At 47.9% G+C, this 12,708-nt stretch overlaps 1 protein-coding gene across 1 annotated transcript in view; it reads right to left on the bottom strand.

Annotated features, from left to right (window-relative positions):
• Positions 1 to 263: 263 nt before the first annotated feature.
• Positions 264 to 12,708, bottom strand: part of LOC144115630 (peroxiredoxin-6-like) — a gene marked incomplete in the record, with an annotated part of 20,476 nt that continues 8,031 nt past the window's right edge. Inside the window, 3 exon segments of the mRNA XM_077650056.1 lie at positions 264 to 548; positions 2,822 to 2,894; positions 3,297 to 3,370. Of these exon segments, the coding sequence (XP_077506182.1) occupies positions 423 to 548; positions 2,822 to 2,894; positions 3,297 to 3,370 (273 nt within the window).

The raw sequence follows: 12,708 nt of genomic DNA, 5'->3' as shown, positions 1-12,708 counted from the left end.
GCGCCGATGAATGCCTCCACACGCACGCCCACAGAAAAAAAAAGGGGTCACCTTTGGCAGGCGAGTGAATTTGGGCAAGACACTGGTTGAATAGCGCAAAGTTCGAGGAGCCAGATACCGCGTCGTCATGCGGCAGGGCCAGACGAGGCCAAAGTAAACGAGAGTTTCAAGGACTTTTCCGTCACTACCACATACGGTTAATGACGGATCGAGGTAAGGTTTGTGGTGTGGCTTTTCCTCATAAACACAAAGAACGCATTAAGTACTGAAAAAAAAATGTCCTTTATTGATCGCAGGTATAGAAAATATTGAAATGTCGCCCCCTTTGCTAATTAACAAAAAGGGGGCGCTATGAATGCCCGCAGGTCTGGTGGCTCAACGTACGGAAGCCCAAGGATTATGAAATAATCATACGAAGCCGCTCAGTCCATGGTGGTGCGGAGGTACTTCTTCCCAGAAGGCACTTGGTACTCCTTAATGCCAGTGGGGAACAGCTTGGGGATCTCCTCGTCGGTGACGGAGGGGAGGACCATGCAGGGAGTTCCCTTCTGCAAAGACAGCATCACCAGTACGCCAGGGTCAGACGTCCACAATGCGGCAGCCACCGAGTAAGGAAGAACACGAGCGGCAGCATAGGCGTCCGCAATATACGCGAAAAGAGACCGTCGCTTTACTCCACGGCCGCGCGCTGGATCAGATGTGAGAGCCATGTTTTCTGGGTCTGATATCAAAGCGCTGAGCAGCTTTGCTGAAGCGCTAGAGCTGGACGCGACATATCAGCATGCGGTACACTGTCACAGATTACCCGATGTCTCCATAAATGGGAATTTTGTCAGCTTTTGTAACCATTATGAACTATGGAAAGCTGAAAACTCCCGCGTGCATATTTGCAGTGAGGGGAGCGGAGCGAGGCGGCTGGTATGCTTAGTTGTTGAGTAAAGGTACTGCGCAAAATAATACAAACGTGGACGAGAAGGGCACAAGGACGGGCGCCCGTCCTTGTGCCCTCCTCGTCCATGTTTATATTATTTTGCGCAGTACCTTTACTCAACGATGTACGACCGACTCGCCCAACAACATGCACTCCTGAAATATGCTTAGTTGCTCAAGGGGAACTCGCCGCTTAAACCTCTGAGCATTTGCCTGAAACGCATATCTAATGAAAAACGCGACCAAATAGCGGAACGTGAACTCTCCGGCGAAGTAGGTTCTGCTCGTTCGCATCCGTCCAGTAGATACCATACTATGAAGGCATCAAACGTTAAAAGGCGGATGCATTGCAGCTGCCTGAAAATCTCCCAACTTTTCACTCGCTCGCAATGAGGAGACGACGCAATTAAGCGAGGCAAAAGAAGCCCGTCGCGAATCGCAATTAATGCTCTCACCAGAAGCCACCGGTGATTTCGCGTCTCAATATCATATCACCATATTCTGACGAAAACTCCAAAAGGGCGGGACACTCTCCCGGCTGCGCATAAACTACCAACCGTGCACCGATGTCCGCCGGTGCAATCTCTAGGATAACGCCACATGCCATACAACTGCGGTGACAGCACGTGGGTGCTGAACGCCGACTTGCAGCCAATAACTCTGTCTAAAGCTTTTGCGTCATTACTTTAGCCGATGCAAGATTCTTCAGCGGCTAGTTGAAAAAGTGTTTTGACGGAGCGACATTCCAACGACGCCGTGCACACCAGTAAGCGGTGCATGCTGTGCGCGTCAAACCTCATTATAGACAATGGTTACTCTTCCTGCGCCGTTACTTGCGCTTACTTCCCTACGAATAGCCTATTAAAATGGAGGTGAATGAAAAATGGAAGACATTCATTCCACACGTGATGATTCATTAAGTTTACGTTTAAAAACCTCTTGAATATTCCAGATTCCCCTGAACATTCCAGATTCGGCGATCATATCAGGAAACGGCCGCTCACTTCGACCACGGCGAAGGAGTGCGTTTCACTCGCGGCTGACTCTACGAAGTTCGCGCCTGTTCCTGACAACTGAATCTGGAATATTCAGTGTAAAGTATAGATACACCGCCGTCGCCAGTCTTGACCATTGCTTATCCGACGACCACCAAGATTTGTCATCACCGCCGCTGGGCGTTCTATTATTTTCTATTGCGGGCACAAGTTCGCCAAAATAACCAGCTCGCTTTAAAGGATTCGTTAGCCTGCACTTCTGCTCATCCCTGCCAAAACGGGACAATAGCTGCACTCTTTTTTCAAAAGCAGAACATCCCTTCGAAGGTCTATGAATTTAGTTTGGGGGATGCCGCACGAAACGAGCTTCGCATCGTCGAGTTATCTGCCACCATTGCGCGTTGCTTCAAGATCAGCAAAAGGACGCACAAGTTGCAGTGTTAAGTTCACTTGGAGAACACGACAAAACTGCGGCGACAGGAACCTCCGAGCTACATTGTGTATCAAATTTAATCCGCATAATAAACACGGATTGGTGCTAAGAGTGATTGAAAAGGCACAAATCTGCTAGTGACCGATCGGGACGGTGGAGGAAGGAAGCATCAGCACGACTCAAAGTGCGCGCAGCTTGGGCCCCTACCTCTGCCGTACCAATAATGTCAGCAAAGCCATCTTTCGTTTAAGGCGTTCACGTACTGGGGAAAAAAAAGTCATACCAAATTATGTGAAACACGGGAGACGAGAGGCAATTTTGCGACTATGACGGGGCGAACTACCAGCACACCTAACCGGCGTTTATGCTATCATGTTTAGAATTCTGCCCATTTTCGAGTATCCATGCCTGTTTAAAGCAAACAAAGATGCATCGCTATAAACGCGGCTTTGGTCACACCCACCTTCCATCCAGCTGGGGTTGCCACCTTCCTGGTCTCAGTCACCAACAAAGAATCCGTTGCACGGAGAACCTCACTGAGTAGCAAGAAAAAGATAGAAAGATGGCCATTATAACTAGAGAAAATCTTTCGACAGGGCATCTTTCAAAGCTGCACACTAACTGAGCCATTAAGAGTTTGGCTAACGACTTTTCAAACCGCCCAACATCTGCAACAACGAATTGCTACGGTTACAAAATCTTGTCAGGTGTTAATAGAGAACACGAATCAATAGACCTGATTTTGTGGCAATAGTGGACGCAGAAATAACTTAGAAGCACATAAAAACACTTACAGGATACTCGTACAGAGTACTCGTATCTACACACCTTTTATCTACTTCCAATATAGTTATATACTGCAACAAAAAAAAATTGTCACAAGAATGTACGAGCAACTTAATAGCAACCAACACACTTGATATGCCTCAACTACTTACTCAAAGTTTCTTCCAGTAGTAGCCGGGTAGAGCATAGAGAGCTTCATTTTCTTGTCAGGGCCAATAATGAACACCTGCAAATGTAATTTAGTGATAAGGCACTCTTAATACACAAAACGGCAGCACCATTACTTTGAAGTCTGAATTCTGCACATTTATGCTGCTGCTTGATAGCATTGATAGGTTTTGAAAATTTGGTAATATAAAAAGGAACTGTATAGCTTTCCAAGTATTTTCAAGCAAAACAAGCTTGCAATGCAACACGGAGATGCACTACTGGTGGGACAAGTTAAAAGTGGTATGCTTGTTTGAAACCTTTCTTTTCTCTTCCCTGGCCCATTCTGATGAGTAGCCACTAAGAGTAAAGACTAGGCACATTATTAGAGCACATCATATTTCCAAGAAACACAAATTAGGTCATGATCTATACAGTGCCATTACTTATCATCCAAAGCACTCTTGAGGGTGTGTAGATGGGCACTATTATTGAACACAAGTGATAACATGCTGACGCACACGGCGGCAGCGAGTGTGCACTTGACTGCGGTGGTTGAGAATTTCCACACTTGATGTCACAGGTGCACTTGCTGAAGGCAATCACCTGTCCAACAACATTTGTGAATTATTTAGAGACTATATTTCACAGCGAATAATTTATGTACCTTAGGTGTTTTCTTTGTTTATTAAATCTGTTTTATACATGTAACCCGCCCCTTATGCAACACCCCCCAATCCCGGGGGCCTTTAAGGTAATAAAGTGAAGTGAAGCATGCATCTTATCAGTATTGGATTCGTTGTCAATTACTGGGCAGTCATCACCCCACCACTGACCTGCTGAAATGCAGTCTGCGGAAAAGAGAAAAGCTGGACAACAGCAAATGGTGAAAGCGGTGCAGGGCACCAGGGAAAATTTAGGCATTCCTTAGTTTTACTCAATAAAAGAATAAAATAACAACTGTGCACATGAGAGACAGCCATCTGTATTGTGATAAATGCAAGGATGACCTAGAAGCATAGCAAGATTTATGAAATAAAGCTTAAAAGCAGGTAACTCTGGCAATCCAACTACGTTGCCAAACATTTACAGCAAAAACTGACGCCTTGTGATGCTTAAAGCAGCCTTCTAAGCCCACCACTCAAAAACATTCAGCCACTCTAATACAAATCCCACCACATGTTACTGCGACCAGAACTTGCCGTTCACCTGACAGCAATGCTTGCTAAATCTAAAAATTAAAATGCCTGTCTAAGGCCACATTCTCACAGCCGGTTTTTTCGCTTCCTCCATCACCTCCGTCGCCGACGGAGCCGACGGAGGGGGATGAATTTGGACCGGTCCCCCCCCCCCCCCCCCCCCCCCCCCCCCCCCAAATCGGGCGCCGGTGCCGCTGGGCCCTGCTCTACGTTTCCGTCGAGCGGCGGCGACGGAGCCCCGCCCCACAAAAAACGGGCCAGTCACAGCGCGAGCTCGCCTCACGTGACCAACGACTTGCTTGCCGCGAGCGAGAGATGGCGCTGGCGAGCGTCGCGGCTTCGGCGGCGGCGATGCGTGGGTGCGCGGGCTCCCAGTACCCGGCCAAGCAAGCCATCGCCACAGGCCGGGGCTGCCAGCGTCCTCCGGGACACGAACGTTTGAGTGCAGTGGGGCTGTGCGGGTGCCCAAGGACCTGAGCGTCCTAAACTCCCGTGTCTAATAAAGTTTCCACCACCACCACCGGGCATAAGAAGCCCCTCCCCCCTTTTTTTTTCTTTTCTCCGTCGTTAGATGCACGTGTCTTGCCCCCCGAAAAGCCCCCGCTGCCAAGGAACAGAGAGCGGATGACGGTTTTATTTCATTTGGCAATATACGAGGCGTTCCAGGTAAACGAGTCTCCGATGAGTTTAGTGTTTGCATTGGGGCGCGGGATATACGATAAGCGAATTGGCATCTGTTGCGCTCAAGTAGCACCACTGTCGTGTATTTGGATTTCTCCCGCTACCGGTCAACGAGCGTTGACCGGCCAAGACAGACAGAGCTGGAGGGAAGGAGGGGGGGAACGGTTTTCCCTGAACCCCACAGAAGTCCCCACCTAGGTCTGAGGGGTCCTCACCGCCGGGCGGGACGGGTCTGGACGCTCGCGCGATGCTGAGAAACAAATAAGCGTAGCGTACGGTCAGGTGCGGGGCGCGGCGGCGCCGAAGCCCGAGGACGGGGCATACGAACGGCTCTCGAGATGTGGGTCGGGTTAACGAAACGTCGGTGTACTTACAAAAGGGATGCTGACGCATATTCAGAGGCAGCAGCGACTGGCTGGCGCCACTTTCCATATTTTGGGGGGACGCCTGTCAACAGCCGGCACGAAGACGAGTAGTTTGTTACTTGCGGCTGTAGCGGCTCGGTTGAGATCGATTATTGCCGTAATGCTGTGAGCCGCCAGGTCACGGGTTCTCAGGAAGCCGGCAGCAGGTGAGAGTGTCTTTGATGTATTTTCATGTGTTTCTCTTTTTACTTGGTAAGGGGAGAGAGTCTGAGTAATACTGTAGAAGTATGGGGCGTGGCATGTAAACCTAGTGGGCCGAACATTTCGAGGGCCCGTTCCCGGAATGCCATTTTTTAAAAGCAATTTTGATGTTCTTATCGTGCTGAGTATTCTAGGGAGAGGGGTTTGAACCTTGCGGAACCTGGAAGACATGTCATGCAGTTTGTATGCAAATCATGTGTTAGTTTGTTATGATTGTGTGGTGCCAAATGTGGGACAGGCTCCTAGGTTTCAAAACCGGGCTCTGGGGGCCTGGAAAATTGTTCCGAGCTAGATTTCGATCCCTTGCATCTTCGGCGATGCCAAGGATCGAGGGAAGATTTTCCCTCAGCCAGTTCCACGTAATCACTAGCCGTTTATTCTGTTCGGACGGTGCCAAATGTGGGACAGGCTCCTAGGTTTCAAAACCGGGCTCCGGGGCCTGGAAAATTGTTCTGAGCTAGATTTCGATCCCTTGCATCTTCGGCGATGCCAAGGATCGAGGGAAGATTTTCCCTCAGCCAGTTCCACGTAATCACTAGCCGTTTATTCTGTTCGGACGGTGCCAAATGTGGGACAGGCTCCTAGGTTTCAAAACCGGGCTCCGGGGCCTGGAAAATTGTTCTGAGCTAGATTTCGATCCCTTGCATCTTCGGCGATGCCAAGGATCGAGGGAAGATTTTCCCTCAGCCAGTTCCACGTAATCACTAGCCGTTTATTCTGTTCGGACGGTGCCAAATGTGGGACAGGCTCCTAGGTTTCAAAACCGGGCTCCGGGGCCTGGAAAATTGTTCTGAGCTAGATTTCGATCCCTTGCATCTTCGGCGATGCCAAGGATCGAGGGAAGATTTTCCCTCAGCCAGTTCCACGTAATCACTAGCCGTTTATTCTGTTCGGACGGTGCCAAATGTGGGACAGGCTCCTAGGTTTCAAAACCGGGCTCCGGGGCCTGGAAAATTGTTCTGAGCTAGATTTCGATCCCTTGCATCTTCGGCGATGCCAAGGATCGAGGGAAGATTTTCCCTCAGCCAGTTCCACGTAATCACTAGCCGTTTATTCTGTTCGGACGGTGCCAAATGTGGGACAGGCTCCTAGGTTTCAAAACCGGGCTCCGGGGCCTGGAAAATTGTTCTGAGCTAGATTTCGATCCCTTGCATCTTCGGCGATGCCAAGGATCGAGGGAAGATTTTCCCTCAGCCAGTTCCACGTAATCACTAGCCGTTTATTCTGTTCGGACGGTGGAGCACCTGTTGTGGAGCCCTACGAACGAACCTTAACTTAGACAAAACCTAAAAAAAAAAAAACACGGCCCGTGGAATGGCGAACAGAGGGAGTTCAGGAGGGTAACGAAGTGGGGGACGGAAAGCCTGTTACCAGGTTTAAACCGAAGAGAAGGGGATGGCTGATGAAAAGAACAACCATTCAGGTGAAGAAGACAAAAAGGAGGATAGAGGCAGATAAGATAAACAAACTCAAATAAAAACAATGCAGAGACAGTAAAGAGGATCAAAAAATGCGAGATGAAAACAACGGAGTAATAAAAAAGCGTATCACAGGAATAACATTGGAAGAATAAGTGCGGAAAGCTGAGCAAGTTTGTTACTACTATCCGAACACGACGACACGAGCGCTGTGTCGAAGGCCGCCACCAACCCGCCGAGCTGACGGCTTTTAGCCGCTTCCTGCGATGAAAGCTGCGTTGAAACCCCGTTTACTTGTTGCTAGCATTTAGGGCCTCATTGCTTCAATTAGCCTATACTGGTAAAATATTCTCCAAACTGTTTTGCTAGCCTAATTCTCGAACGTTAGTATATAGAACAATCTAGCAAGCCCTGACAAACCATTCCTGTATTGATAACATAGTTCATTACCCCCTACACATGTTCGATTTCGTTCACATTGGCCAGAATAATGTGACTGCAGTGCGCGCAGCGCTTTAATAGTAGCTTGCTATATTCGTATATGTTTTGGTGCTGTACGCGTGGTGTTTCGCTGTAAAAATGTGGAATTGCGCTGAGTTATTCAACTGACTTCTAACTTTTGCCACCGCTTGCGAGATCGCATGTTTGTTCTGCGATAATAGTCAAGCAAAGCAACGCGCAAGCAGACGAATTTCACCGCACGTTCGGCATCTCCTTCGGACTCCGCCACCGCCGTTTCTTTTCTCTTTTTTTTCCACGCGGGAGAAACGAGGGAGGAGCGAGCGCCCGCCCCAACTGGTTTGCCGGTGTCCGGCGCCTATTTCGATTAGAACACCGCGCCGCTCCGTTGCTGCCGCGGTTTTCGGCAACGTCGCCGCCGCGCCGAAGAGGAGGCCGGCTGTGAGAATGTGGCCTAACAAATAACCATTAAATATGTCCCTTCACTAGAATTACAGCTGCATTGCACAGTTCACAATTATGCAAATATTTCTATGAGGAGAATTTCTTCTACATGGTGCACTTCGAATGCAGCATGTGCCTATACTGCAGCGGCTTGGGTAAAAAAAAAATGTCTACATAGTGACAGCATCACTGCGCATAAATGTAGGCGTTGAACACACACACACAACATGAACAGGAAAAAAAGGATAAAACAATTGGATAAAAAGTCCAGAAGACATTTCATTCGCTAATGATGTCATCACTGACAAAGTTTTATTATATGTCATATTAGGAAATGCTAGCTTCGTGTTCGAAAACCAGATGAAACTAGAGTCAGCACGGCATAGTGGTACCCATGGGGACTGAGTCAATGACACAAGTATCAAGGCAGCTTGCGCTACTTTATTAGGCGAGGTACACTGGCGGTTATTGGGTAGTTAAAAATCGGTCTAATCAGTGAATGGTGGTGGAGAAATTCATGGCTGAGCATCCTTTTACTTGGACAAATTAAACTATTCCACCTGGAGTTCAACTGAAGATTGTTAGTAGTTTTTAAAAATAGGTGTTTCGAGCTATAAGAACTTTTCCATGGTGGCGGACATGAAAAAATCGACAGCTCTGTGAGCTATGTGCGAACTAAAATTTAATAGACATCTTTTAATCTATTACATTTAGCGCATCATATATTCACAGAATTGCGGCTCCACCATTAGTAGCAATATCAACTCTTTGGTTTGGCGCGACAATCTAAAGCCGCGGAGCTGAGGGAGCGCAAGCGGCCACGCCTACAAGCGCAGGTCACCCGGTGGCGCGCGTTTCACGTGTTCTCTCCCCACTCGCTGCTTCAAGGCCAGACTTGAAGCAAGCCGTGGCGGCGCTTGCTCCGAAAAAGAACACGTGACACGAACGGGAGCTTGCCGGAGAAAGGTCCGGCCCGCCAGAGGCAAATGCGCGTCCTATTTTCTGCGCCTTCCCAACAGAATAGCGCTCAAGGGGAACACGTGCATCGCGGGGATGACGCGGGACTCTTCCAGCGGATGCGCGTCGACACTTGAGACGCCACGCACGTCTGCTGGCACCGTCAACCGTGGGGGCTATTCGTTTGTTGCGGGGACGTTCGCGTTCAAGGTTGGGACGGACAGTCGTCGAGCGCAGGAATGTCACGCTTTAGTACTACGTCACAATCAGAGACGACGACTCCCGTTTCAGAGGAAAACAAAGGGTACACTAAGGACAACATCGAACATCGAAGCTCCCGGACGCAGCTGCGCACAAGGTTCGCTCGCTAGACTTTCACACAACGTCTCAAACATGACAGCTGTCTATGGACCTCCTGCATGTTTGTAAACAAACGAGGTGGCGCTGCAGTCGCTAGCGAGCTCGTGGTAGGCAAAAGGTCGGGGAGTGGCGTCGCGGATAGGTGTTGAGCGCGGGTTTTCAAGGCTTGTAGGCGCGTTTCCAGTTTCTGCGAATCATAGCAATGGTCGATGCTTCCAACTTAGTAATTTGTCGAAGTACACGAGCTCGCGTTGTCCACGTGCGGCCTATAAAGAGAAATAGTTTGCCACTGTGTATTGTATATATGGTTAGTAGTAAACATGTAGAAAGCGTTCCTGCCGTTTATATATGCGCTAGGCATTGAATAAAACAAGCTTTGACACTCTGCACTAGCCGGAATGATTTTACTTCGGGACAGTAGTGAGGGGAAGTGCTGGCGTTGTTTCGTTGGAGCAGACATGCGCTCATCGTCTGCTGACATACGTACGTGTCGCGCTGCGCGAAAGGTGGGGACAGCGTCGTGTCCCCGATCTCCTGTCTCGCTTAGCGCTGTTTTTAGCCGCATGACAACGCACCAGCCAGGCCGACTTGTCCTCTTGTTAAGCTGGTCGATTTGGTGAAAATTTTTGATTTCTAGAATTATTTTCTTTCCTAGCCCTGAAGTCTAGTTTCGTGACGAAAAATTATAGCAAAATATTGAGTAGAAATTTATAAATTACGCTCTTTAGAAGTGTAGTCGTCAAAAATTGTGAGGTAATTTCTTTGATTTCAGTGCCGCATTTCTTTGACCAAAGCGAAAGCGAAGATGCCATAAACGAGGGAATAAACTTTAAGGTTCGTTTTCTGACCTCTCACATTTTCTGCGACTGGATCACTCACCTTCGTAATTCGCATGAAAATCAAATGATTCCATTTGTCGCAAACTATTCCTGAGACGTTGAGGAGCGTAATAAATCTTTTGATTTTTTCCCCTACACGTGCAGTATTGTTAGTTATTTTTTGTAAGAAACGTTTTCATGTAACTATGCATGCATAAGTACTGATCATATAGAAAAAGAACTAATCGCGTCATCATACAGAACAGGGCTTTATGTACATGCTGGCATAAAAAAAACTGCGCACTATCTACTCAGTTATTTGAGACCTTGGGGGTACTTGACGACGGTGTTAATTATAATTGCCCAGAACTGCATCAGGTATAGCTATAAATAAAAGGAATGACTGAAACTAGCGTAGGAATTTCATATTTGCACCAAGTTTAGTTACATATCGCATGCATCAATACCGAAAACACTTCATGCCGCGTCCCCTCTCAATCTCGCCACGTGTCTGTTAGTAGCACACCTGCGGCTGCTTCTTTGCAAACAAGCTTCGCGATCATGTATTACCTCATGAAACATGACATGCATGATACAATGAAAAAGCATATGGCGTTTAGCACACTTAAGGTACGCTATTCTAAGCACACCAACGCGACCGCGCAAGATTGACACAACTTACCAGACTTCTTTCTACTCGAATGAAATAATTACGTCGTCATATCAAGAAACAGTTTCAAGTAAATATTAAATGTCACAAAACGCGCCATTAAAACATGGTGTGCTATTAACAAAAAAACGCATTCCTTGGGGGCGAGTGAACCTGTCGGCGCCCCGTGCACCCCGGCTCAAGGTGATAAGTATGTGTGCAGCTACATATGTCTTTTTTTCCTTGAGCAATTATCAGCCTACTATCCTGAAGTTCAGGTGAATGAACGCAGTAACTTTCATGCTATTAAGTGCATTGAGTGGCAGTGCCTATCGACTCCCAGACTTCGCGCTTTACTACCGTGGCCCAATGCCTGTTTCTGAATGCGGCATTTATGCGCGAGAAACCTATCGAGGCTAATTTAATATTTTTTATACTACTACGCGGATCCAGCAGTGACGCAGCTGGTCAATATATGCTGCTTCTGCAGTGCACAGGCTTGAAGCAGCCGCCGCTAACTGCGGCAGCTGCGGTAGGCCGGGCAAGCGGAACCTGTTTTGCCTACCATGCGACAGTCGCTGCTAACATCAGCGCCACCGCATCTTCGTGACGTCGCGGGGTGAAGGAGGTCCATACCGTTCATGTCAGCACAAGTAGGTACGGTTACTTTGAGTAAAGGCGCGGACGGCACTCAGGCCCGCCAGGTGGCGAGGCAGTAAGCATTGTTTGGTTACGTAGGAATTTTGATAACGTACAACTGGTTATCTGTAAATAGAGACCAACGTTTTCCGCTGCAGGGACAACAAAAATATTGCAAACGTACTCTTCACGAAGACCTACGTGCTTAAGACGTTATCACTGTCTCGGAGTGCTAACGACGAAGGCTTGAAAACAATCAAAGGGGTAGCGAATTTCACCTTTATGTCATTGCTGTCATTTACTACGATGGACGGATGGATGTTAGGAGCCTCCCGTTTGAAACGAGGTGGTGGAAGGCGCCATTATGTATAGTATTCTTTTCCCTTGCATTTCTCCCTAAGCCATCTCAAAATTAACGGTGTTGCCTAAATTCACCATTTTCTTTCGATATTAATTATACTGATTTTACGTAGGAACAATTTTTAGAGCGAAAGCTCTAGTCCTGACGTACAAACCCAGAGAGCGGCCGGATCCGTCAATTTCACCTTCAAGCTCAGCCAAGGTCAGGCTCGGGGCGAACGGCGCAAGGACTAAAAACTGGGATTTGGTAGTGCAGCACTTCAACGCACGCACTCAAAAGGAGACGAGGCAGGCGCTAAGAAAATGCCCGCTCGGGGCGACCGTCAAATGTACGAGGGAGCAAGAAAAAGGTGTTTGCAACGGGCAAGTCATCGAGCCGAACGGTCGATGGCGTTCCCTGGCAGCGCTGCAATACGCTGTGGCGTTCCACTCTTAAAGGCGAAGCTTAAGCATCCTCTTGTTTTTTTTTTTTAATTTTCCGATGAATGGATCAATTGCACACTAATCCTTTAAATTATCATCAACAAGCAGTGACTTTTTAATTCTGAGCATTTTGACAGCTTTAACCCCCCTCTTTTTGTTCCAATTTTTTTTTTCATTTTTCATTTCTTTAATTAACCAATTTTTACAATCATTTCATTAACTCCTCATCGGCTGTCACACACCAATGAATAATTAATCACTAGAACCACAAATTACCACGACAAGGTTTTTCTTTACGCAGCCCCCAGTTATTTCCGACACGCGGTGCCGACTACTAAAACGCCCCCTACTGAAACGAGAACTGCCCAGTTGACTCTCCGACCC

Source organism: Amblyomma americanum, chromosome 1 (genome assembly GCF_052857255.1).
Source record: "Amblyomma americanum isolate KBUSLIRL-KWMA chromosome 1, ASM5285725v1, whole genome shotgun sequence".
NCBI lineage: Eukaryota > Metazoa > Arthropoda > Arachnida > Ixodida > Ixodidae > Amblyomma > Amblyomma americanum.
This window is presented reverse-complemented; position numbering and strand designations above follow the sequence as displayed.